Below are 26,800 nucleotides of genomic sequence, written 5' to 3'. Positions count from 1 at the left end.
AAATAGAAAACCTAACATGGCCTTCCTCAAAGAAAATATGTTCTTAGTTGTATAGCCTCTCCCGGAGAACTTCTCTGTATACTTAATTTTGCATTCCCTCCTGTGTTCTTGGATCCTAACAACCAAATTTTAACTCCTTCACAAATACTATTGCTAGTTCCTTTGTCACAAAACAAGGAAGCAGGCACAGAAGATGTCAGACTGACCTGCCACAGTCAAATACCAACATTAGTTAGCAAAGTTAATTCAAATCACCACCTAACGCCAGGATTACTCTAGCCTAGGTTGGAACTCATAACCTTCCTACCTCAGGCTCCTAACTGCTAGGATTACAGGAGTGTAACCTTCCTACCTCAGGCTCCTAACTGCTAGGATTACAGGAGTGTACTACCACACCCTGCTCAACAATTCTCATTTTAAATATGTGAGAAATATGCACTTGTTTTGTTCTATTGCATTTTAATAAAGCACTGAGTACAATGAAGTCATATAAATTTTTTAATGACAACCTGTATTACACAGTGGCACAGATACTCTCAGCACTATTTCATGGGGTAACGGATGCAGCTGTCACCTACAAATGGAAATGGAAAAGTACTATTCATAATTTGAAGATTTGTTCTATGTGGCTGTTTGCGTTAAATTGAATAAAATATGATTTCCAAAATATTTTATATAACTTCTTTCCTAATTTATTCAAATTGATATTTTAACTCAAGTACAATGTAAGACTTTCCTTTTCACAAAAGTATATCAACAGATTTACAGTATTCATAGCCACAATTTTCACTTCTCTGTATCATGAACTCGTAAACATACTCACCAGACTGTGCCTGCCACATAGCAATCAAGTACATGTCTTTTCATTCATAATGGATTATTACCTTTAGAATCTAAAATGACCAACTTTTGTCTTCCCAGTCTCAACCTACATCAAGGGATAAAACCAATACAATGAAAAACCAGGTTGCAGTTTTCTCCAGATATTTAATGAACACAAGACAGCACAGTGTAGCCAGATTCCACGAACTGTGATTAGCTATAGGGGTTTTTACAACCCTATTGAATCAAACTAACCTATCACAAGATGGCTAAAAGCCTTGATGATGTATTCTGTTTCTAACTGCAATGAAGCTTGATAAAGTTATCTCTTGTGCTTTTTCTACTTTAAGAGATTATTTACTTCAAATATAGATAACACACACAAAAAAATTCTACTAGTTCTAAGTACCATTTTTTACTATAAACCTCTTTTATTCCCCTCAATAAAGGGAAGGCCAGCCTTTGGTATAAATAACTTATTTCTATGACAATTTTTAGTTAGTGTTCAGTCATTTGTGTAATCTTTCAGTAAGGGGGTGGCTACAGCCTCTTTACTCTCAGTGAGAGCTCTGGGCTGGTGGATAAACACACTGAATTTAACACCCTGGTTGTTTGCAGCTCTGACAAAACCACTATTTGCAGTCATGGTGATGGCTTTCAGGGTATCTCCTGTCCCAAAAATTGTTAATGAACGGCTATTGATTTTTGAACTGGCCACTAGTCTCAAGGCACGCTCAGAAGGCTGGTCTGGCACCACACTGATTCGCTTAATTAGCATGGTGGCCCTCTCCCTCTCCCCTGGTCCTCCCAAGGTATCTAGAATGGACTGGAAATCCTTGACAGCAGATTCACAGGCAAACAACTCCTTGTCCTTCATAAAGGCCTCCAGCTGAGGTAGAACCTGCTCTTTCCTCTCCTGCTCTGCTTGTTCTGTGAGCACTTTTTCTTTGAAGATAAAGTGACAGCCTCCATAGCTGAGGGCAGATACGTAAGTGATTAGAGTAGTAATGTCCAGATTCACTCTTCGACACACATCAACTTTAATCTCAGTGGGAAATGCAACACTTGCAAGCACATTTTCTCGGTCAACTCTGGTCACCTGTAAAAGTTCTGGGCCTTCATCATCAGACTCACTTTCACTCGGCTGGAGCTCCTCAGGGTGATCTAACAGGGAGTTCACAGCTACAATGTCGCCCCTCACAGATATGCCCATTTCTTTCAGCTTCTCTGCCATGGGGCTGGAGACGCTGTTGTAGAATGCAAAGATGATGTGAGGATTGCTATACTGCACTGGTTGCTGGTGACTGGCCTGGAGGAAGTCTTCAGCCTGCTCAATGATGCTTTTGTCACCATACTGGCCTCGGCCCAGCCAGATGTTATGCAGCGCTTCTGCCTTCCTGCCAATGGCCTTCACCCAAGTGTGACCACCATTTGCAACTACATCCACCACCAGAGTCTGCTTTTCTCCCAAGGTATCCGTGTAGCCGAACACATGGAGGACACTAACAACTTCTTCCAGGTTCTCCGCTGACTCCACAATGGCCCTTAGGTGGGTCAGATTGGTACTTTGCAAATGGGATTCTTTAATGGCCACCTTCCCGGCTTCGACTTTCTGTAAGAATTTCAATTCTGCCTTCAATTTGCTGCACAGTTTTGCACCACCTTCAATCCCACCTTTCCTTGATCTGGAAAGTGATTCTGCTCTCTTGATCAGCTCCTTGGCTATGGCGATCCGTTCACAGAGCATGGAGTGTGCAGACATGCTGGCAGCATTATTCCTTTCCTAAGATAAGACAAGACAAATTGGAACATTCTTGCAAAATGATGAACTACAACACAGCAACAAAGCTTATGAAGGCTGAGTCTACGAACCTGGGCTTCTGTGTGCCTGATTCTGGGGCAACTCCTTCCTTTGATAGCAAAAGGAAACTTTTGAAGTCTACCTTAAAATATGCTGGATTTCAACACACTTCGGACCTTCATGTCTTCAGAAAACTATGGAGTCCACAGCAAGTGAGAAGGAGACAATGAAGGAAGATAGATGAAAAGTCCCTTATTTCTAGTACCAGACTTTTCTGTTCAATTAAGTTTGTTGTTGTTGGTTGTAGGGCTTTCAATCAGGGAAGGCCTGGACACTGTCCCTGTTGTTTTGCTCAAGGTGAGCACTCTACCACTTCTACTTCTGGGCTTTTGGAGATAAAAGTCTCACGGATTTTCCTGCCGGGACTTTGAACCACCATCCTCAGATCTCAGCCTCCTGAGTAGCTAGGATTAAAGGCGTGAGCCACCCGCGCTGGGCTTCAGTTAAACTTTTTACATTTTTTAAAAATTCAGAATATCAAGAAAAAATACTTAAAAATATCAAGGAAAGGTTGGAGATATAACTCATATAGAATGTTTATCTACCCTGCACAAAGCCCAGGGTTTGATCCCCACCGCCAAGAAAAACTTAAAAGAAACATCACTGGCCTGCATTAGGGCCAGTGGTGTAGCCCATTGCCTGGGGCGGGGGGGGGCGGGGAGGGGGGGCCCCCCCGCATCTCAAGGCCCTGGCATCGCGAAGTACACGAGTGAAATCCACGCCGGCACCCGCTCGGCTCATGGCCCGAATCCAGGGTCTCCCCGGGGTCCGGTGGTCTCCGGGCCGGAGTTCTCCGGCTGGACGCCGGGGCGGTCTCTGACGTCAGCCCGGCGTGGTTTAAAAGGCCCGGGCGACCCCCGAGGGCGGCCCCGCTGCCCTCCGCTCCCACGGGGAGGGGCACGCCGCCCTGCGCTCAGCTCCAGGGGCCCCCCTCGGCCGCCGACGGGCCGGGGCACGCGCCCGAGGGCGGTGGGGCCTCCCGGGGGCACCGGCGCAGGCCCCGCCCGCCCTCCCTCCGCACGGCCCGCCGCCCGGCCTGAGGCCCCGGCCCCCCAGGCCCGCCGCCAGCGCTCGGCCCGGCCCGGCCCACCCCTCGGGCCGCCTCGCTCGCCTTCCTCACCAGCCGCCCGCTCCTCACCCCGCAGCGCCCAGGACCGCGAGCGCGCGCAGATGGGCGCGGGCACGCGGAGGCCGGGACCCGCTGGGCTCCTCACCCCGAAACTTAGGCTGGCAGCCCTTGCCTCACAGAGCCCCGGCGCCAGACCGCGAGCTCCGCCGCCGCCGCCGCCGCCGCCGAGTCACGTGGTTCCGGGCCGGGTGACGCCGAGCCGGCGATTCCCAGGCGGCAGCGCGGCCCGCCGAGCCGGGCTGAAGCCAGAATGGCGGCCATATTTGTTAAGGGCTCCGGACTTCTCCCAAGTGTGCATTTGCTTCACTTCAACAGGAGGTACACACTACAGGCTTGGGAAGCTCTCCTATCAAAGCCCTTCCCATGGCCCCACCCTGATCTGTACACTGTGAGCTATGCTGTCCAAAACCATCCACAGAGAGCAGATTTGAGACAGCTATTCTACTTTTTGCTGCTCCCGGGGCTTGAACTCAGAGCCTAGATGCTGTGCTTAGCTTTTATGAGCAAGGCTAATGCTCTGGATCACCTGAGCCACAGCTCCACCTCCGACGTTTTTTGTGGTGGCTTAGTAATTTCGTGGCCAGACTTTGGGCGGCGATCTTCAGATATCGGCCTCCTGAGTAGCTAGGATTACAGGTGTGAGCCACTGGGGCTGGGCCATAAAGCCAATTTGAAATATTACAGGAACACTTCCAGTTGAATCCTACGTATCCTGTTCCTTCTCCCAAGCCCAACCTAAATGACGGGAAAGAAATGCTAAGGAGAAATAAAAGCCAGACAAACACAACAGGAAGTGAGAACTGCAGACTAGGCACACCATTGTATCTATGGCACATTTTTAGAAGATAGGAACACCTTAATCATTTGCTCTAAGTGTTTATGCAGACTATTTAGTCTCTTAACTTAAAAGGTAGATGTACACTTTACAAATAACTGATCCACAGAGGCCCAACCAGCTTCCATATGAAGAAAATTGCCGCCGGGCGCTGGTGGCTCACGCCTGTAATCCTAGCTACTCAGGAGGCTGAGATCTGAGGATCGCGGTTCAAAGCCAGCCCGGGCAGGAGAGACCGTGAGACTCTTATCTCCAATAAAACCACCAGAAAACCGGAAGTGGTGCTGTGGCTCAAGTGGTAGAGCGCTCGCCTTGAGCTGAAGAGCTGAGGGACAGCGCCCAGGCCCATAGTTCAAGCCCCACGACCGACAAAAAAAAAAAAAAAAAAAGAAAGAAAATTGCCGCCAAAGGGGGATATTAAGCAAATTATTCAGAAAGCACAACGCCAGAGAGGACTGAAAATGTAGACTGCTTATAAGTCTAGGTGGGAGCAAACCCTAGGTCTTCTTTTTTATCCAATGTAGCTGGACCAGGCAAATGCTCAAGACGCGAAATTAGGATTCCAGATATAAGGCCCAAAAAAAGACAGGAAGAGGTGCCATTAAACTGCTTCAACTAGAACTGGCTTTGCATCTGTAGTGAGGGGGCAGAAAACTGTAGCTGGGTCCAATCAATTTCAGCTACTTTTTCCTCCCTTCATTCTGTAGCATCCAATAAGAACCTACATGTACTTTCCTTTTGTTTTAAATTTATACATCTTTATGGTTCGTTTGTAGAATTTTGGCATTCCTCAGATTTTTTAGTTAGTAAAGGTCTAAGCAACTCCAATGGCTTGGCTACCAGAGCATTATAAAACTTAGTCCTTCAATTATTCCTTTCAACTGCTCCACTCATCTAGCATACTAATCACAATACATCCACAGCCCATGTAGTGATGAGATGAAGCTACACAGACATCTCAAAATAGGATGCCAAGGTGTCTTCTTCTCCTAAAATGCTTCTGCCACCCATAACCAATTGCAGTGTGATGGTGAGGGCCGTTTAACTGTTAAACCTAACAAAATGATCCAAGGCCACTCTAGTTAACTAAACTCAACAAAACCTCTTATGTTACAAAATCTCTTATACTACATTTAATTCATGGAATTGTCTACTCTTCCTTCATGTTGGCAAGAACAAGGACACGCTGTTCTGTGCAAAATAATGTTATCGTTCTTCTATCCCAAGATGTCTGCCTGAGTAGGGCAGGGGCAAAGAAACAAGAACTTTTTCACACAGAAAACCTGAGTTCAGATGCCACTACCTACTTGCTTTTTTGTTGGTCATGGGGCTTGAACTCTGGGCCTGGGCACTGTTCCTGAGCTCTTCAGCTCAAGGAAGGACTCTACCACTTGAACCACAGTGCCACTTCATTTTCTGGTAGTTCATTGGAGATAAGGGTCTCACAGACTTTCCTGCCTAGGTGGCTTTGAACCACACACAACCCTCAGATCTCAGCCTTCTGAGTAGCTAAGATTACAGGTGGAAGCCACTGGTGTCCAGCATCCTACTTGCTTCTAAGGACCTTCTTTACAGTGAAGGTTCTGATGAATGGAGATCACAGTAATGAAGGGAGCCTCATCACACATCTCCAAACATTTACTATTAGTATTTTATTTCCTTCAGTTAAAAAGGGCTGCTATAAGGGTGGAGGGGTCTCCTTTAAATAAACTCACCTTACTTGTGACAGAGAAACCAACAAGAATCAGTAAACTGCAGTGTCTTCCAGATATGGAAATACAAAGATCCAGTACAGCTACACAGGGCCCTCTGGATCTGGGCCTAACACCCTCACATTATCACATGTGTAAATTCCTTAACAGCTGCGGATGCTCCTAGCTCTAACTACAGTGATACTTGTCAAAACCAGTAGTTTATAGTAACACAGGTAGCATCTACAAATGGGGTAACAAAAATCTGACTTAGTCAAAGTTCCTGGCAACTACAGAGTAATCTCATCATTCACCTTTGCCATGGAGGTTCCAAAGATAAACTGATAAAAAGCCAGGAATAAATTGTTCAAACTTTACTCACTCCTAAAAAGCAGGACATTGGATTTAACTGTTTATTATGATTTGTGTCGTTTTAAAAACATCAGTCCATTAAACCATGTAGAAATAAGTATGCAAAAAGTCTTCGAAACAAAACATACTTTAAATATGTTTACATCGATTTGTGAAATTGGGGCTGCTCAGCCCTGTCCTCTTATGCAATGGCAGCCAGGTAATCCTTCACCTCTGTGGGGGTGAGCCTCCGGAAGCCCGCCTCGTTGCAGATCCCAACCTCAATGTTATCTTCTGTCATTTGCCCTTCAAAGCTTTCCTGAAGATGAAGAAGAAAAACAGTTAATTTTCCAAGCAGCCCATTATAAATCCAGTTGGCAGACATGGGGCTAACTAACCTTTAGGGTTAAGATGGCTGTATGAATGGCATCTTCAAGTTCCAGATCTTCATTATATCTAAAGAAGAAAAAATGTAAAGGACAATGAGTTCATGGCAATGTCATATTCTTTTTTTTTGGTTGGTCGTGGGGCTTGAACTCTGGGCCTGGGAGCTGTCCCTCAGCTCTTCAGCTCAAGTTGAGCACTCTACCACTTGAGCCACTGCACCACTACCAGTTTTCAGAGTGGTTTATTGGAGATAAGAGTCTCATGGACTTTCCTGCCCAGGCTGGCTTTGCACCATGATCCTCAGATCTCAGCCTCCTGAATATCTAGGATTACAGGTATGAGCCACTGGCGCCTGGCCAATGTTATATTCTTCATGGCTATTTTAGAAGCAATATTGCAACCATCTAAGATTTCTTATGAATCTAAAACACACTTAAAAATTCTAATTATACATTAATTTCATATTCATCCCATCGAGACAGATACCCTGAATATAAGAATGTGACAATTATGTGGTACTTGGTCCCCAACATCAGAACATCACAAAAAGAAATATAATTCTGAAATGAGTTTATTTTAGGAAAATGCTTCAGTAGAAATACTTTCTTATAATTGGGATTTTAATGACAGTCTTATACAAATTAAAGAAGATAACAGAAAAATCAGGCAGTAGCTGAAATCTTTGTCTTCCATACCAGCTGGTACTAGGACTTGAACTCAGGGCCTCATACTCTCACTTAAGCCTTTTTGCTCAAGGCTGGTGTTCTACCTCTTATGGTACACTTTCAATTCTGGCATTTTGCTGGTTAACTGGATATAAGACTGTCAGGAATTTTTCTGCCCAGAATGGCTTTGAACCTCAATCCTCAGATCTCAGCATCCTGAGTAGCTAAGGGAGTCATGGGCAACTGGATGAAATCTTTAATTCTTTTTTTTTAAATCTTTTATTCTTATAAGCTATTATGAAAATAGCATGTGAAATGTTTTGAAGATTCAATAAATAGAAATTAAAAGAAAGTACTTTATGATCCCAAGATTAAGTAAGTCTAAGATCTTTGATAAGCATCACATTAAGGGTCAGCTGTGAGAAGTTTATAAACAAATTTCTTGGCAACAGGTCAGACATTTTTAGAGGAGTACACCGAGTCCAGAATACAGATGGAATAGGTGAACAGTGCTGACAGCATAGTTTACAATGCTCTGTTCTCTGTCAAGCACACACATACCAACATATACAATAACCAAGGTCTGGGCAAGACAGTGCAGGACCGTAACTCAGGAGGTATAAGTAGGTGGGAGGACAGAAGTCTGAGGCTAGTCCCAAGTGTAAGTCCAAGACCCCATCTAGAAAAAAACTAAAGCAAGAAAGGGCTGAGGGTGTGGCTCAAGTATAACAATTCCAAGTACGAGGCTCTGAATTTAAACCCTAGAACCGAAATTAAAAAACAAACAAACAAACAAAACCTTACCAAGATATTTGTAATGATTAGTAAAAAGTCCTTAATCTGCTCAAGGTTTATAGAGGGAACTGCAATTGCCACACAATCTGCATTTCATCTGCTTAATACCGAATATTTGGTCTAACATCTCTTTCATTCTCATAGGAGTAGTTATCATTAGAACCTTTCCAATTTTCCCTACTCTAAGTACTATTTTTTTAAATAGTGGGGGAAAATGTGGAAAAAAAAAACATTAGAAAACAATTTGAAGTATAGAAATGACCACTTAGGATTTCCTTTACCCATATATAAGTAGGTTCAAACAGTCACACATCCATGAAATGAACAGTCTGAGGAGTGCAGAACACCATGAGGCTACTGTACCCAGCCAAGTGAGAAAATACCTTTTCTCAAGGAACGTCTTCCCATTCACGTAGTTCTTCCCCATTGCTGTGGCCTTCCAGGCAAAGTATGCTCCCTAGAAATGGAGGGGAAGAGCCTCAGTGAAAACATTCAAACAATATCACCCAGCCATTTGTCTTTTATCCCTGTAGCTGGCCTGGACAGAAGAACATTTACTGAGATGGAATGGAAATGTCACAGAATAGATTCTTTTAGTGCCATTAACTGTGGGGAAGTTTTGTTTAAAAACCAGCTAACAAGGAAAGGGAGGTTGGCGAAACAAATAAGGAAGGGCATTATTTTAGCTCAATGGATACAAAAGACATAAAAACTTGGGAAGTAAATCTGAAAACTGGTGATCAATTCATCATTACTGAAGAAACTAACAAGACAGATTTTCATTAAAAACATTCAAAAACATGTATAATCTGAGGTACAAATAAAAGCAGCAGTAACACTGAATACTCAACATATAGTCTTCAATGCTGGAAAACACACACATACACATATACTAAATGAAACGACCCCCAATATTTCTTTTGTCTTTTAAATTAGTAAGGCAAGAGTGCCAGGTTTGTCATTGGTCAACTTGCAATTATCCAGCAATCTGTGACAGATCAATTACTAGAGAAGGACTGATTCCTGACTTACTCCCCTCGGTCAAGCAAAACACCAGGTGGATGCTCCCGTGAAGGACAGCAGGCAGGTCATTGTGACCCTGCCTTAGCTGAAAGTTCCTTCACCCCGAGTGGAGCATTCCATTCTGGGCCTGGCCAAGGTCACAGCCTGGTCTTTATTTTCTATTTCTTTATTAAGTCCAATATAAGCCTGACCCCAACTCCACCTCCTTGCACAACCTCAGATTCCATAGGAAGGTTGCCTGCCTTTCGCTGGCTGTTCCTCAATAAACAGTTCTTGTCTGTCAAGATAAAGAGTCCAGAAGGGAAAAAACAAATCGTTTAAATAGGGATACAGGTGGACCCATTGCAACAATGAGACATACAAGTCTTTATGTCAAAAACGAACTTTACAACTTTGGTAGGGGCGGGGAGGAGGGTTGGGTTGGGGGGGTAGGGGGAGGATAGGATGGGAAGGGGAAACAAAGGAGGAGGCTATAATGCTTGATAAGAAATGTATTCATTATCTTGCCCCTCTGTACAGTATTTTCACAATTAAAAAAAAATTTTTTTTAAAAAGATAAAGAGTCCAGCCTATTTCTTTCTCCTCCATTTTCCTAACAACTAGTACTCAATTTTATTTTTTTCTTAAGGTTCTTCTCAGCAAATGGGACAGTGTGGAATGACTTTTACTCTGAAAATACTTCCTAACCCAGCTACGGATCTGCTGCTTTACAGTCACCCAAGATATTAACAACACTAAGATCAAAAGCCCTGAATTCAAAACAGATCAGTTTTCACTCAAGTCAGTTTTAATTTGAAAATGAGAGAAATGATCCAGCACTGCCCTCCAGATCCACATCTTTAACTGCATTGTCCACAGGGCAAATGAGATTTCAAGTCATCCAAATTTGGGACATTACTGAAGTAGACAGGAAAACTGAGGGCAAAACTAATCTGGTTGGAGTCTCCTTAAAAGATGGAATTACTAAAATTCTAAATGTGCAAATAAATTTGAGCTACTTTATACTTTCTGCAATCCAAATGAAAACAAAACAGAGAAAATGCTGTCATACCTTTATGTTTCTATTTTTATTGGATATTCAAAAAGCAATTTTTAACAAGTCCTTCAAAACACCTAATGATACTTACAGATGGATCTGACTGAAATAAGTATGGTCGCCCCTCATTCCAACCACAAATAAGCAAAGAAACGCCAAATGGACGAACACCTCTGTAGAAAAGAATATGAAAATTATTTGCTATCCTCATAGTGTCCAAATCATCCTCCAGCAAGATTATGTCAATACTATCAAGTAAAACAAATGACAAAGTAAGCTATTAGACTTGTAACTTAACTTTTCTAAATGAATCAATTAAAAATGAATTCTTATCAGGGAAGTGAGAGAAGGTCTAATAATTTTGGGCTAAATGGAGTGACACCTTTGTAGGGTCTGTCCCCCTAGAGTCAGGTATAGAAGGCTGGTTCCCAGTGTCACACTGAGAGGGGTGGATCTTTGAGCAGTGGAACCTAGTGCAGGGTAGTAGGTCAAAGGCACCATTCTAGGAGTAGACTGATGCTGCTCTTGGAGTGAGCTAAGTCTTGCAGGAGAGGATTATTTCCTGCAAGAGTGGTTTTTAAACAGATGAGGTCAGCCCCTTCCCATTCTCTTCCAGTACTGATCTCTCTTTCAATAGCTCTGGCCAGGTAATGCTGTCTACTAGGAGGCAGATACCAGTACTATATGCTCAGATCTCCAGAACTGTGAGCTAAATAAAGCTGGTTTCTTTGCAAAGTATCCAGCCTCGGCGACATTGCTAGACCAACACAGATGATTGTATACTTTTAATCTAAACATAACAGTGTTACTACCAAACATTTTATGTCCTAACAAATGACAACTTTTAGGTAATAATGTACAGCTTTTCTACTGGCTTTATTTATTAACTTTCTTATTTATCAACCTTTAACTGTCCCACTCACACCTGAATTTATGAACACCATGAATTTACAGAGTCTGTTTTGCTATGAGCTCATTGTCCCACTTTGTTGGAAAGGTGCAGAGGCAGTAATGGCTATTTGCCCCATAGGTGTTTTAATCACTGGGAAAAGACTGTTTACCTAGAAGCTGCTTTCTACTGCTCCATGATTGAGAAACATTTTTCACCCTAAGAAGATTTTTATATCAAGATCAGAAACATACATCACAGTGACTTTCTCCATTTGGGAAGAAAATATAGGAATAGTTAAGTCTTCTATTTATACATCCACTCTACCTTTCTTAATGTTTTTGGTTGTTGTTTTTTTTCCTCCTTCTAACTCATGACCCATTTCAAGTACTAAAAGCAACTTACCCAGACTGGGTGTATTCTTGCATCACAGAAGCTACTCTCTGAACCAGCTGAGCCGTGGGAATGGGTTCTTGGTAAACGAGATAGTATTGCTGGGCGAGCTTTCGAGCCCTGTGCACAAGCACTCTTAACAACCAAGAAGAAAGATGTAGTCAGAACTCAGATGCTCTTCCTCTATGATATATGCAGCACAAGCTAACTTCTTATTTTTTTCTTGGTGCCAGTCCTGGGGCTTGAACTCAGGGCATGAGCACTGTCCCTGAGCTCTCTGGCTCAAGGCTAGTACTTTACCACTTAAGCAACAGCTCCACTCTGGCTATTCGGTGGTTAATTGGAGATAAGAGTCTCATGGAGTTTCCTGCCTAGGCTGGATCTGAACTGCAATCCTCAGATTTCAGCTTTCTGAGTAGCCAGAATTACAGTAGGCATGAGCCACCAGCATCTGGCACTAACCTGTACCTTTAACAACTATCTGCTTAGTCTTACATGGGACTCCAGTTGCTTTAAAAGAAAGTATCAGTGCATCACAAAAGGACTGGATGGTAGGAGACTGACAAGAACAAAGAAAAGAGGAAAGAAAGTACAGACCAAGGGACAAGTCTTTAAAAGTAACAGAAGCTTCATCTCCTTCCAGAGCATCTTCAAGTTTGTTCCTCTAATCCCAAGCAGTCAGCTTGTCATTTTATATTTCACCCCAGCCATCACCCCCCCACACTTTTAACTAAAAATATAGAATTTGTCAAAAGATATTAAGAATATACTACAGAATCACTTTCACCTGTTTAGGTATGACTGAACTGCAACTGAGACAGACTAAAAGCCCTCTGAACTACACTCACTGTCCCCTACCTTCTAAGTCCATGCTGTTAGTGACCATCCACTGAGGCACTTTTTAAATGACAAACGTAAGCTGGCCAGAACCCCAATATAACTGAATGCACTCCCTTACTGTGAAATACAGAGGGGTGGAGATGTCATAAGCTCCTTCCTGATCCTGCTGGTGGCCACACTTCTGACAAGAACAGAAGTAAAGGTGTGAAATAGTTCCAAGTGGTAAGTTTTCATTGCCTGGTACTTTTAAAAGGTAATTTTTTTTTTTTTTGGGGGGGGGGGGGGGTCCAGTCATGGGGCCTAAACTCTGGGCCTGGGCACTGTCCCTCAGCTCTTCAGCTCAAGGCTAGCACTCTACCACTTGAGCCACAGCGCCACTTCCGGCTTTTTTTTTTTGCTTATGTGGTGCTGAGGAATCGAACCCAGGGTCTTGAGCATGCAAGGCAAGCGCTCTACCACTGAGCCACCTTCCCAGCCTTAAAAGGTAATTTATCAAGAACATGTATCTCTCCTATCATTTGTAAAGTGTGTAAGGTAACATGAATATCCTTTACACCCAGTTCTTGGGTGGTAGAATAGGGAGAGTGATATAACCAGAAGGAAAAGTTTAGAAACACAGTAAGGAGTAGCTGCTATAGGAATCAGGAACATGGCTTTAACTTCTTTAAAGTAACTTACACATAACCTTCAAAGAGGCTGCTGTTGATGAACAAATAGACTAGAGAAACCACCTTAACAGTCCCCCTCAACACAGAGATTAGGGTCCACTCGAGATGGTGGAGAGACCATAGCAGTATGAAATACCTGTAGTCCGGGCCCATGCCACTGTACACCAAGCCGATATGCTTCGTGATGGGTTCCACCTTGTGTACACTTCGTTCATCATACAGGATCGATTTCTGCTTCTTCTCAGTTGCTAAAACCACACCATTTGCAGCTAAAACAAAACAAAAACAGATCTCAACATGTAACCATGAAAAGGCAGTACTTCAATAACTTTCTGATTACAGACACATGAACAATACAAACACACCATTTTCTCTAAATCATATAAAATTCCTTCTGGATTCTCACAATCAAAATTCTGTACGGAATGATAACCAATGTTTCCCTCACTGATAAAAAATATTTTTAAAAAATCCCCACAACCTATCCTCTCTTCAAGTATTCTGAAATACTTGTGAGTATGCAGGCTTTACAAGAACAGATTTTTGCCAACCTGCTAACTATACTAGTAACATGAAATAAGACTTTTTCTTTTCTAGGGAAAGAAATAATTATAACATTCTTACATTGTATTTTATAGTTGACCCTTCCTTAATTATAGGAAGGATAAAGGAGCCACAGATCAGACAATCAATGGGAAGGCAAGAATACTCAACTTTCTGAATGGAAAAGACTACTGGCTTATCACAAGTAGTAGACAAAAGGCCTTACTTTTACTTTTAGAAATTTTAATCACCTCAGTAGGCTAATTATTATTTTCTTTTCACTTCAAAATACTCCAAATCAACAACAAAAAATGGCTGTTAGAAAACATGCTGCCACAACCATTCATTTAAAAATTAATTATTAACTTCACAAACAGCATAAATGTTTAGCAAGCACGTGAAATGAATTACAATAATTACCTTTAATTCCTACAGAAGGGGCTCCTCCAGCTACAGCGGCCAAAGCATATTCAATCTGAACAAGTTTTCCAGATGGGCTTAAACAAAAAAGAGATATTTGCTAAGTCCACAGACTTTCAAATACTCTAGTTGGACACCTCCTGCGAGGGCATGCTCATTAATCAAGCCCTAAACAACAGCTGGCCTTTGTAATCTGTCATAGAGTTGTTTACAAACAAGTCATACAGCAAAGCCCTAATTCCCTTTTCTTGGGTTTTGTCCACCATGTCACAACTGCCTTTCTACCACTTACCAGCCCTGTGATTTTACACAACCCACATATATTCTGTGTTTTTTTTCTCCTCACTTCATATACTGGACAGATCCAGTCACATGAGTTTGATCTCCAAATGTCACTACTAAGCTGGACTTTCAGGTCATACTTTACTTTATTTGGGCTTAAACTCAGTGCTTCATACTTGCTGGGTTTGCGTGAGCACAATTGGTGCTCTACTACCTAAACCAGCTTTTTTGCTGGTTAATTAGAATTTCTTCTTTTCTGCCCAAGCTGGCTTTGAACCTTGACCCTCAGATCTTAAGACTCCTGAGTTCTATTAACAGGTATGAGGCACAAGTAACTGAACCCAGGTCATCCTTTACTTGAGTTGTTATATGTCAAAAACCAACCTAATCATTTTAAAAGGGGAAAAAAAATCCACAAACGAAAATAATTTGTTCAAAGTGACAGTCAGGACCATAAACTCCAACCTACAACTAAAAAGATAATCCTACATTCTAGAAGGCCATCTATTTTAGCTTCATATAATTATGGCTGCTCTTTTTGTCACTCAGGTCTCAACTTGAACCATCTTCCTACTCCAGGCAAACTTTAAAAGCTCATCTGGCAAACCAGTCTCTTGGTGGGAAACCATACTGCTCTGGTGCCCTCTTTCCAGCCAGCTTCCTGGCCTTCTCTCCTTAGCAGATATCTCATGATTTCCCTCTCAGTCTAGACTCAGTCCCACACTCTCATGCCTACAGCCTCCTGAACTTCCTCCATGGCATCATACTAAAACTATTTTTATAATAGATGCCTTCTTCCATGTGTAGTCTCTGTTCCATTAGCTTCTAGCATATAACCTAGTACTAGGAATCCATATACTCATGTGGTAGACAAGACATTTCTACATCAATTTAAGAAATACACCTAAGATCAACAGCTTAAAGATCCGACAATATCAGCTGATTCAAGTGGAATGACACCAACAAGAATTTATATTAGAAAGTTAAGTCTGAGCTTTTTTATTTTTTTAGTCGTTATTTTATCAAATGATTTTTCTGAAGCTATCCAGCTTTCAAGTATTCTTCTCTAGCATAATTCATGGAGCTTAAAGATTCACATTACCTTGTTTCGAGTGACCTGTGCAGATCTTTATCACTGACCATCATCATGCCATGAACTTCAGAAACAAATATCTACTAGAGTCAGCAATGCCTCTATACCCACTCAGAGAGCACTGTTGTCTCCACCTGCCATATGAACAAGCCTTCCTCTTTCTTACTCCTACTGAAATCCCACAACTTCTTTTTCACATAAAATAAAAACATGCTAGCCTCATAGACCCTGCGTGCAGGCACTATAGTCTATACTGTCAACAGCTTTCTTCAACGCAAAATCTTCACAAACTGTTGGCTCTTCATCTTCTAATCTCAAAGCTTATCCCGAAACATAAGGAAAACCTAATCTAAAAATCATGTCTTTCCTTTTCACTTTTTTCTTGATGTCCTGGAGTATCAGCTCCAGGGCCTTGTCTTGCCAGGCAAGCAACCATACCACTGAAGCCACACCCCTGTCCTCTTCTTTCATCTTTTACAGTAAAGTTCCTGGGTAACAACAAAACATTCTCATCAGTAGGTATCAGTTAGTTTGTACATTTGTCAATATTCGCAAACAAATAGAATCCACAAACACCTTCCAGCTCTACCTCTAGTCTCTTTCACAATCAAGTTTAATTCTAACTACACAGGCCAGAACAATACCTTTTTTTTGGCTTAAACAGGTTGAATCTATTATTAAAGAAAAATTTTAGTGAAGGTTACTATAAAAAGATTCAGTCCACTGGTGACATATGGTTATTTCTTATTTCAGTCCTACTACGTCTATACCTTTTTCTTTTCTTTTCTTTTTAAAATACTGGGTTTTTAATGTAAAGCCCCTTCTGCACTTGCTTGGCGGGCTAGTGCTCTACTACTTAAGCTATACCTGCAGCCCTACTTTTTGCTGGTTACTTTGGAGATGAAGAGAGATTCTTCTTATTGACTTTTCTGCCTGGGTGGCTTTGAACTGCTACCTCCACACACACCCTTCCCACCCCACCCACACACCAGATCTCAGGTTCCTGAGTAGCTAAGATTGCAGGCCTCAGCAAAGGGATGACAACCTATTACATATTTTTAGATACTGAAGACCACATTTGTTTACCTATCTAAACAGTAAACTGCCTCATACATTTTAGTTTCTCTCAGTGTATAGATGAAATCTTTGACTGCAGAATTAAATACATTCCATTCAAAAATTACAGAAGAAAGATCATATACCCTTACTTCTAATTGAAAATTGCCAAGAGGTGCTCTCTCCCTCCCTCTCTACATTTATATATATATGATAATGTATACATATATGTGTATTCACATAAACATACATATAAAGTAAATAACATTCTGTCATCAGAAAAAACTCAATTTGAAAGTCAACTCAGCTACTCCTGTTCCAGCTGTGATTAGCTCATCTGTTAATGTATTGAGATAATTTTCATCACAGGAGGTAGTGAGAAGCAATAGTTTAGCTACACCTACAGTCAGTATTCAACAAGTTAGGGCTCAGACAGGATAATAGCTAAAGGGGACACTGCCAACTCTTAAGAAAATGGTCATATTATGATTGATTCTGAAAATCCTTCTGAGATTACTTTCTTACACTAGGAACAAGAGCATAGTTTTTTCTTGAACTCCTGCTTGCATAAATAAGAGCCAGAAATCTTTGGAAAGCAGATCCTCTACTCTTCCACCTCCCAAAGCAATATATACAACGTGGAGGGGGGGGGGGGGGGGGGGAGGGGAAGGACATAAAATCCGGATAGAAAATGAGCGCTTTTTATTTTGTAGACCTCACGGGATGAAACTGAAAGCAACAACTTTCAAAGACGCTAGTGCCAAGCCAACACCAAAACTCACACACAACAGCAGAGCTAAGATTTTTTTTTTTCCTAAAAAGGGGAAATAAAAGAGATCATTTTTTTTTTTCCCCCAAAGATTCAGATTTCAAAACCTCCCAGCATCAGGCAAGCCTCCGTGGGCCGGGAAGGAAACCCTGAGCTGTACATGGGCCGCCTGGACCGAGCTAATCCCCAACTCCTGTCTTTCCGGGTCACCTGGGGAGAGTGAATGCCGGGCCTGGGGCCTCCCAGTCTCCAGGCCCCAGTTCTGCCCGCGTCCTCAGCCTTGACCTCTCGTTCGTCCGGGGCTCCAATTAGACCCGGGCCCCCAGTCCCGCGCTTTCCAGGCCTCCCGGGCACTGGCGCCTCTCGGGCTCGGGCCGGCTGAGCAAATGACTTTGCAAAGCTGCATCTCCACCTCCAGCCCTGCTGGACCCGCCGGAAGCCCTAAGTCAGAGCCAGGACAAACAAAAATGGAGTTCAGGTGAGCTCCAGCAACCTTTGCTACAGGGAGCATTTTGGGGGTCCTTTCCATACCTGAATGTAGTCAGCGAAAAGCTGTACCCTCGCTCCGCCATCTTTACTGGGAGAGCCAAGGAGCATCTGCACACATGCGTATTGTAGCCGGTTTCTTTTAGTTTCCCCGCCCTCTCCTTCCTCAACTCTCCATGATTGGAGAAAATTCAAAGAGGCTCTACCAGTGCATGCTGGGAGTTGTAGTTCCCTAAGGCGCATTTGCTCCACTCTGGGACTGTGCGCATGCTCCTAAAGGGAACGGGACTCAGCTTTGTGATTTCCGTCTTCCGGCGAGAAAGATGGTGTCCTCCGTGCTCATATTGGTGTTCCCACCGTGGCCTTCGGGTCGCGGTGTACTCCGAGACTGTTGGAGGCTGCTGCAACGGAAACTTCAACAAAGCTGGCCAAGTCCTCCCAGCCCTCCGTGGGGTAGGTGACAGAAGAATCTTGGAAGTGGGTTGAGGAGGGGGCAAAGGCCTACGATTCAGCGTTCTGATTTGAGGCCTGGTGTTGGGGGACATCTTCGGTGACGTAAACCGCCCTGTCCGCCGAGCGCCAGTAGCTCACGCCTGTAATCCCACCTACTTTGGAGGTGGAGATCTGAGGATCCCGGTTCGAAGCCTGCCGGGGCAGGAAAATCCTAAAGCCCGAAGTGGAGCTGTGGCTTAAGTGGTAGAGTGCCAGCCTTCAGTGGAAAAGCTAAAGAACATTGCCCAGGTCCTGAGTTCAAACCCCTGGACCAGCACACACACAGGAAAAAAACCTGTCAGTTGGCCCATGAATCGTTATACACCTTAACTTGTTTCACAGATAGATTATGTAAAACCTGTCATCATATCCCTACTCATAGGAGCTCCGTTCTAGTTTGTGAAAAGCTGATTTATACAAATCAGCACGGAAGAACAGGGTAGGAGTTTATAGGAGCCAAAGAACTGAAACGAGTAGTCTGTGTATCTGTATCTCAACGTTATCCAGTCTTGCCAGTAGCGACTGGGAGACTGAGATCCTATTCTTTGTGGATTATATTTCACAGGAATTGCCTTTAGTTCCCAAGAGAATACCCTTCTGAGTACAACTTTACAGTACTGAGCCCTTCTAAGTAAATGTAGTTCCCAAGAGAAGACCCTTATGAGTACAACTTTACAGTACTGAGCCCTTCTAAGTAAATATAAGAGAGTTCCTGTGCCTATGAAGTGTGTGTTGATCAGAGCAAAAAGTGTAAATTTTCCTGGAAGCATGATACTTTCTTAGGCAATTTTAAAGGAACTCAGATCATGCTGGGGACGTGTGAAATGCCACTAGTAACATCCTAGAATCCAGTCACTTCTTTATGCAGGTCTTTTGGACAGTTGTCATACATGCAGTGTTCTTAAATTCTCAGGTTAAAGAAGGGCCACTCAAGGACCCTCTTGACTCCTCTTCCTAATATAGGTGAAATGCAATTTGTTCACCTCTGTGGAGTTTAAGGTCTATGTATGTAGATCAGTTCTGATTCTGGCCTTCCCTGCAGGAACAGACTTTCATTAGAAGTACCTTGGGTTTCAAACGGTTATCACTTTGACACTTGCAAAGAATCCCAACAGTGAGAATGATGTATTCAGAGAAAGAATGATCCACTGTATGCCAAACACTTGTGTTTCTTGTCACAGTCCTGTTAGATTTCTCCACTTTGCAATTAAACAAGGAAGCTCAGGGAGGGTAACAGAGTCTGCTGTTAGCCATTGGGCTATGTTTATTAATTTAGGTGTATCAAATAGGAATACTGGTAAGAGTAGAGAGCTTTATGTGTATACTTCTATGAGTTCTTAAAATTCAAAGTATACAACTCTGAAAAATAGTAAAGAATAAAGGAAACTCTGACTTTATAAGCAGTTTAGGAAAGGAAAAGCAAGACATTAAGTTGTGTGCAATACTGTAATCTGAGCACTGGGAGGCTGAGGCAATAAGATGGAGAATTTGAGGCCAGCCTGGACACAGTGAGACCCAGTTTCAATCCCTTTCCCCCCCATTAGGGAAAAGTGAAGCATTGATAGGTGAATGAATAATCACATACAAGTGGTGAGCTAACACCTTTCTTAGACAATAGACAGGAATGAAAAATGCTGAAGAGTTTAATGAACTAGGAGACCTACAAAGTTACATCATAAAGGATCCTACTGGGTGTGAATGTAATAGTACATCCTCAACCCCCATACTAACCTTTGAACTCTTGGCATCATACTCTTTTCAGCTTGCCTGCTTGGCTGGTGCTTGAGCCACACCTCCAGCCTAGCTTTTTGCTGATTGTTTCAGTGATGGAATTTCATAGATTTTTCTGCTTAGGCTGATTTCAAGCCTCAGCCCTTAAATCTCTACCTCCTGAAATTACTCCTTATAGGCATGAACCACACCAGTGCTCAGCTGGTAATATTTAAAAAGGTCAGTACAGTCAGGTGCCAGTGGCTCACACTTATAATCCTAGCTACTCAAGAGGCTGAGATCTGAGAGTTATGGTTTAAAGCCAGCCTGGGCAGCAAAGTCCATGAGACTTTCATCTCCAATAAACTACTCAGAAAAGGTCGTAAATGGTCCTGTATCCAAGTGATAGAGCACTAGCCTTGAGCAGAAAAAGCTCAAGGACAGTGCCTAGACCCTGAGTTCAAAACCGAGAACCAACAAAAAGAAAAAAAGTTCAGTACGGAGTTATGTCAGTGGAGATGAGAAGTGAATTTAGGGAATGCATCATCTCCCATATGGAATGTGAACAGTTGAGTGACTTTGGTTGTTTTGTTTTAAGTTTGGCACTTGTTGAGCATTTTAAATTCATGCTTAGCAATAACTCAAGTCCATGTTGCATGAGGAGAGAAAATCAATAGACTTTCATTTAAGCATGTTCTAGTAAGAAATTTAATGTTTAAAATGTTCTTTGGTGTCCCGCATCTGGTGGTTCACTATTGTAATCAGGAGGCTTAGACCTGAGCATCCTGAAGCTAGATCGGCAAACAAATTCACAACTCTTATCTCCAACCAACCAGCAAAAAGCCAGAACTGGAGATGAGGCTCAAGTGTTAGAGCACTGGCCATGAATGAAAAAGCTGATGGCAAGTGTAATGCTCTGAATTCAAGCCCCAGAATCAGCACAAAGTATAAATCACAAAAATGAATGGATGAATGAATAAATAAATACATATTTACCTTTTGGAGCTAACGGATGGTTTAAGTGGTAGAGCACTTGCCTAGCAAACACGAGAAATAAATAAGTGAATAAATAGCCTTTTCTGAGAGTTTTAGTACTTAATAGCTAAGGTTACCTGTTGACTATATCTGTATGTGTATGCTTAATGCCATCACAGTTGATTATTTAGGAGAATTATGTCTAGTCATTTTGGATCTAGAGTTGAATTATGTGTCTTCCTGTTTTATCTCACAGGACCAGCGTTAGCACTCCAGGGTCCAGGCATATTTACAGAACTAGCAAATGATTCCAGTGCAAGTAAGGAGAATCTCAGCCTTTTGGATAGTGTCCTTTGGATGGCAGCTCCCAAAAGCAGGCGCAGCATTGAAGTTAACCGGTGTAGGAGAAGAAATCCTCAAAAGCTTATTAAAATTAAGGTAATGTGCTCATTTTGGGGAGTGTATTTTTCTTCACATCCACCACTATATAGTTCTTGGATAAATCAAATCTTGTATGCCTACTAAGACATACTCAAGGGATGAGTTTGGAGATTAAACTGAGGACTTAAAAAGCCCACATGACTAAATTTGAGCAATATCTGTCCTAAACTGTGACTTGAACTACAAATGATTAAACAGGGCTGGGATGTAGCTCAGTAGCAAATAATTGCCTAATAAGTGCAATTTCCTGGGCTTGATCCCACTATAAAAAAGAAAAAATAAATAAATAAAGTAAAAAAATAAATAGGCACTGGTGGCTTACACCTGTAATCCTAGCTACTCAGGAGACTGAGACCTGAGGATTGCAGTTTGAAGCTAGCCTGGGCAGAAAAGTCCCCCATGAGACTCTGATCTCCATTAACCACTCAAAAGCTATAAGTGGCACTGTGGCTCAAAGTGGTAGAACACTAGCCTTGAACAAAAGAGCTCAGGGACAGTGCCCAGGTCCTGAGTTAAAGCCCTGCAACTGACTAAAATAAACATATAAACTATGGCAAGTCCTAAAATTAAAGTCAGAGTTTGCACTGAGGACTGGATTTAACTTTGAATATTTGAACAGTGTCAGTCCTGAACTGTGCAGTTGAACCACAAGTGAAAAAACATGAACCATGGCAAGTCCTAAAATTAACATCAGAAGCAGAAGGGATATTGAAGCATGGATTCTACTAGCTATTATATAATGCCCTATGTCACACAGTGCTTTCTGTTATTATCTGCTTCTGTTCTCATACCAATCCTCTAACGCCAATATCATGTCTTCATCTTTAACATAAAGTGAGATAAAAAGAATTTTCTCAGCTGGGTGCCAGTGGCTCACACCTGTAACCCTACCTCTCAGGAGGCTGAGATCTGAGGATTCTGATTCAAAGCCTGCCTGGGCAGGAAAGTGTGTGAAGCTCTTACCGCCAATTAACCAGCAAAAAGCTAGTAGTAGATCCATGGATCAAATGGCAGAGTACCAGCCTTGAGTGAAAAAGCTAAGGGAAAGTACCCAGATGCTGAATTAAAGTCCAAGGACTGGCATGCACCGCACGCGCACGCGCACACATGCATGCACACACACACACACACACACACACACACACACACATATAATAAAAGCATGACATTAGAGTCTTTGCACAGACCCTTGGTTCAAACCTCAGTACAACAGAACAAACAAACAAAAACATGAATTTTCCTGTGGTTACACAGTTGTGAAGGGGTTAGAGGTAGGATTCGAGCCCTGGCATCTAGTTTTAGGATCCACATTCTTCTCTGGAAAATTGTCTCTGTACATTGTTACCTTCAGACAGCAAAGGATTACAGTGTCTGTTATCACTGTACTGTCAGTTTATTTCTTGAACACTGTCTCATTTACTATTTCCTCTGTCGCATTCCATAGCAGTATCCTTGGGTAATGAAATGCTAGAACAGACCTTCTACATTCACTGTTAGACATGCAGAACCTGAGCTGGAATCTATTACTGAGGTAGGAATGGGATGAAATTAATCTGGTACCAAAAAGTGCCCTTTAGACTTCTTAAAACTTGATATGGAGGACTTTTGATTTTAAGAATGAGAGCCAGCATCAATCTATTATGTAACTTCTCTGACTACTTTGCTTTTATTTTCTGTTTTGAATTATTGCCAACTATGTGTAGTACATTGTTTTGGGTACTTTGATCATGAAAAGAAGACACTGTGGGTGTCTCTTCATACCTTTTTGGTCATCTTCTGACTCATGTTGAACCAATTTACTTCAAAATTGCACCAGGTATGCTAGGTTTGGCGGTGCACATCTACAATCCCAGCAGGATCTCAAGTTGAAAGTCACTCTACATAGTGAGACTTCGTCTCAAAAGAAAAAAAAAGCAGCAGCAAAGTTGGTAAACCTGAGTTTTAGTACCTTTAAAAAAAAAAAAAACAATTCAAACTTGTTTTCAGTACCCTTGTTAAAGTGCTATTGAACTTGATGCATAGGACCTCTCAGAGATCTGAAATGTAATCTTGCCTCATTGATGATAATATGCCTTGAATTGCCTCTAGGTAGTACATGTTGTTGTTTCTTGTTTTAAAGAACAATATAGATATTTGTCCTGAATGTGGCCACCTGAAACAGAAGCATGTCCTCTGTGGTTATTGCTACGAGAAAGTGTGCAAGGAGACTACAGAAATCCGACGGCAAATATGGAAGCAGGAAGGAGGTCCCTTCAAGGCTCCAACCATGGAGACTGTGGTGCTGTATACAGGAGAAACACCATCTGAACAGGACCGAGAAAAGAGGATCATTGAACGAGACAGGAAGCGGCCATCTTGGTTCACCCAGAATTGATATCAAAGATGTTACCATAATTCACAGTAAAACATCACTCCTAAAACAGGAGACATCTTTGTGTCCATGTTGTTGTGCCTGTTTTTAAATCCTCAGTATAGTTTAAAACATACTTTACCAGCAGTCCTATGTGATGTAATCTGAAAACTGTATCACTGGTAAATCTGAAAACAAAAAAACTTGAAAATTTATAGCAAGGGCTTAAGTATGGTGGCTCATAGCTGTAATCCCAGCACTCCTGAGAAATAGAAGATAATGAATTTAAGTCCAGCTTCAATTGCAGCAGAACTCTGTCTCAAAATGAAAGTACCCTAGTAAAGAGTTACACATTTAGATGTGGCTTAATCTCCAGTACCACAAAAAAGAAGAAAAAAGACTCTGGCTTTGTTTGCCAGTGGCTTTTCTTAGACAACATTACATAACAGAAGCCAGGCAGTGGGGATTTAGCTACTCAGAGTTGTGGCCCAAGTGGTAGAGGGCCAGCTGAGTTGCTTGTTGAGTTTGCTGTTCTTCCCTGGCTTTTACAACAAAGGGAACCTGCATTGGCAGATCCTAAGGCAGACAGAGCTGGTACTCAGTCTACACAGGGCTGCTTTTTATCTTACCAAGAACATTCCTTGCAAAGCCCAGGATCTGCTGCTGCCCCCTATTGACCTCGTGCTCACTCACTCCACATTTTTAATGTTGCTAGTGAGAGTGAAATGGAGGAAAACTAGAGGACTGACATGTTCATGTCTCAAGAACCCTGGTATAGAGCTCAGAACAAGCTTGCATAGTTCAGCCAGGCATCACTGTGCAGCCTCACTAGGGGGCAGCAGATGAAACTGCATGGAGAGTCTTAGCAAATGAAATAATAAACTGGATCCCAGTAGTAAAAGGGATATTGTCTGCTCCTACTAGCACTGTCAGTGTATGGCATAGATGGGAATTACACAGAGAGGGGCAGAAAGTGTTGCTGCTAGGCAGAGCGAAGGCCCAGTTTGCTTTGGCCTCTCTTCCTCTGCTTGAGGCTGACTTCCTTCCCCCCAAGATGTACTCCCTGGCCCTCTTCCCAACCTGTGCCCTTGGGCTCATAAATTCTTTCCCAAGAGTATTTTCAGCATATAGAGTTCAGGATGCTCCTGGTTATGTCTCCCTAAGACATACTAACATTTGGGTGGCTACAAAGGAATAATTGATGTCCTCATTGATGTTATTCTGATCCAGTAATTCCAACCAGGAGTAATTCCTTTGTACCCTCTGGGTGCATTAGGAAAGATGTAATCACTTTCGGTTGTCACTGACTTCTGGGAAGGTCATAAGCTGCTGCATTACCTTGAGTAGAAATCTGAGACAATACCATTTCCATCAGAAGCAGTAAGACACATTGGATTTTGAATAAAGAGTGCTCTGAAAGTACTGTGAGTTTAGAAAAGTCTTGTTGTGCCCTCCTATTTTGTTCCCCCTGTACTTTAAGCAGACTCTCAAAGATTATTCTCATGCCTGTGCAGCTAGGTCTAACTTTCCTGTTTATCTCAGACTTGTTCCTAATTCAAGATTTAACACATCATAGAAGCCACTTTCCCAAATCTTTCTCCTTAAATGCCTCTGCTGATCTAGTTTGGCTCATTTCACAAATGCACAGTACAAGGAAAACACACCAGAAGTTGAGCTCTTATCCCTACGAGCCCAAGGTGTGCCCTACCCAAATTTACCTTGGTGAAGGTGTTGATACAGAAAAACTCCAGTCCTTTCTGATGCCTCTCTCATGACACATACAACCTGTGACAACTCTTTTGGCCTCCAGCCCTTAACATGGCTAACTCCAAAGAGGTATTTACTTGGAGAGAAGGCAGCGAAGCAGAACAAGAATGGATCTAAAGAGTCATGATGCAGATCACTGACAGTTATCTAGACAACATGTATATATTGGAATGGTAGCAGCCAAAACTAGAGGAAACTGAAATTCTTCCGATGCAGACTAGATATACTTGATGGAAAGAGGGAAAAGCACGGAATGACTTCAGGTCTGACACTTGAACAATGAAGGCATGTGAAGAAGCCAGTGTGAAGTGAGGGATAGTTAGAGGGAAATTGCAGATCCCCATTGTAAACACTATTTGAAATACTTGGTCATCCAAACAGATGTCGAGATGAATTATGTGAGACTGTCTAAATTTGGAAACAGTCAGCAGATGGAGTGTATTTAAAGGCATGGGATGAACAAGATAAACCAGGGCAAGTTTTTAAGAGAACCCTGCATGGATCTCTGGGCAGAGTAGCCCCCTCCCCTGAAGAACAATAGTGTCTCACACTTGGCTCATGACAGAAGAGCGATGCAGGAAGGAGTCACCCACTCTGTCAGTTGCTGTAGGAAGTAGGAGAGAAAAGCATTCAATGATGGTGGCAAATGGACTTCATTTGTGATATGACGAAAGCAATTTCCATTTCAGGGTTAGTAGGAGCCATATTGGAGTAGGCTAAAGATTAGATGTTTGCTGAGCTGGTAAACACAGCATTCCTAGATAAGTTTAACCAAGAGTTTTTCCCCTTCCTGGGAGCAGAAACATGAAGCAAAAGGAGGAAGACAGACATGAGAGTAAAGAGTGTGTATATAAATAGCTTAACATGCATTTGTGCATATGGGAATGATCCAGGCAGAGAATGGCATAGTATACGCAGCAGGGAGGAACAGAGACAGAGACATGGGGAGACAAATAGTCCTTTAGTTACCCTGAAATGCAGGTCCTATGGGTGAGAGAGTAAAGAATTCCTTTCCCCTTATTGGCCAACTG

General features: G+C 42.4%; 3 protein-coding genes across 8 annotated transcripts; 1 reads left to right on the top strand and 2 right to left on the bottom strand.

Annotated features, from left to right (window-relative positions):
- Window positions 1-483: 483 nt before the first annotated feature.
- CUNH7orf25 (chromosome unknown C7orf25 homolog) lies at window positions 484-3,976 on the bottom strand. Of its 6 annotated transcripts, none has more exons than XM_042694992.1 (3): window positions 3,898-3,976; window positions 2,695-2,817; window positions 484-2,605 (listed from the first exon to the last, which is right to left on the bottom strand). In XM_042694992.1, the coding sequence occupies exon 3, from the start codon at window positions 2,582-2,584 to the stop codon at window positions 1,328-1,330; it is 1,257 nt and encodes a 418-aa protein (XP_042550926.1). In that variant the 5' UTR covers window positions 2,585-2,605; window positions 2,695-2,817; window positions 3,898-3,976; the 3' UTR covers window positions 484-1,327. The 6 variants fall into 6 exon arrangements, with proteins under 6 accessions (XP_042550926.1, XP_042550923.1, XP_042550924.1 ...); XM_042694989.1 differs by having other exon boundaries at window positions 3,804-3,953; XM_042694990.1 differs by having other exon boundaries at window positions 3,822-3,953.
- A 2,761-nt stretch (window positions 3,977-6,737) lies between these two features.
- Window positions 6,738-18,188, bottom strand: Psma2 (proteasome 20S subunit alpha 2). Its single transcript, XM_042695001.1, has 8 exons — window positions 18,080-18,188; window positions 14,349-14,425; window positions 13,522-13,654; window positions 11,890-12,012; window positions 10,687-10,768; window positions 8,920-8,993; window positions 7,088-7,145; window positions 6,738-7,008 (listed from the first exon to the last, which is right to left on the bottom strand). The coding sequence occupies exons 1-8, from the start codon at window positions 18,118-18,120 to the stop codon at window positions 6,892-6,894; spliced, it is 705 nt and encodes a 234-aa protein (XP_042550935.1). The 5' UTR covers window positions 18,121-18,188; the 3' UTR covers window positions 6,738-6,891.
- A 140-nt stretch (window positions 18,189-18,328) lies between these two features.
- Mrpl32 (mitochondrial ribosomal protein L32) lies at window positions 18,329-24,077 on the top strand. The gene is made up of 3 exons (XM_042695002.1): window positions 18,329-18,487; window positions 21,468-21,649; window positions 23,772-24,077. The coding sequence occupies exons 1-3, from the start codon at window positions 18,358-18,360 to the stop codon at window positions 24,024-24,026; spliced, it is 567 nt and encodes a 188-aa protein (XP_042550936.1). The 5' UTR covers window positions 18,329-18,357; the 3' UTR covers window positions 24,027-24,077.
- Window positions 24,078-26,800: the final 2,723 nt, after the last annotated feature.

The sequence above is a fragment of the Dipodomys spectabilis genome, unplaced genomic scaffold (assembly GCF_019054845.1).
Source record: "Dipodomys spectabilis isolate Male_0828 unplaced genomic scaffold, ASM1905484v1 ptg000178l, whole genome shotgun sequence".
NCBI lineage: Eukaryota > Metazoa > Chordata > Mammalia > Rodentia > Heteromyidae > Dipodomys > Dipodomys spectabilis.
This window is presented reverse-complemented; position numbering and strand designations above follow the sequence as displayed.

Bases quoted from the DNA above. Each gene is read 5' to 3' on its own strand.
- Mrpl32 (XM_042695002.1), top strand. From the start codon at position 18,358: ATGGTGTCCTCCGTGCTCATATTGGTGTTCCCACCGTGGCCTTCGGGT. The intron at 18,488-21,467 runs GTAGGTGACAGA...TTTATCTCACAG, and splicing joins TCCTCCCAGCCCTCCGTGGG to GACCAGCGTTAGCACTCCAG. The intron at 21,650-23,771 runs GTAATGTGCTCA...CTTGTTTTAAAG, and splicing joins AAAAGCTTATTAAAATTAAG to AACAATATAGATATTTGTCC.
- Psma2 (XM_042695001.1), bottom strand. From the start codon at position 18,120: ATGGCGGAGCGAGGGTACAGCTTTTCGCTGACTACATTCAG. The intron at 13,655-14,348 runs GTAATTATTGTA...GTTTTGTTTTAG, and splicing joins CCCTTCTGTAGGAATTAAAG to CTGCAAATGGTGTGGTTTTA. The intron at 7,146-8,919 runs GTATTTTCTCAC...TTTCTTCTTTAG, and splicing joins AAGACGTTCCTTGAGAAAAG to ATATAATGAAGATCTGGAAC.
- CUNH7orf25 (XM_042694992.1), bottom strand. From the start codon at position 2,584: ATGTCTGCACACTCCATGCTCTGTGAACGGATCGCCATAGCCAAGGAG.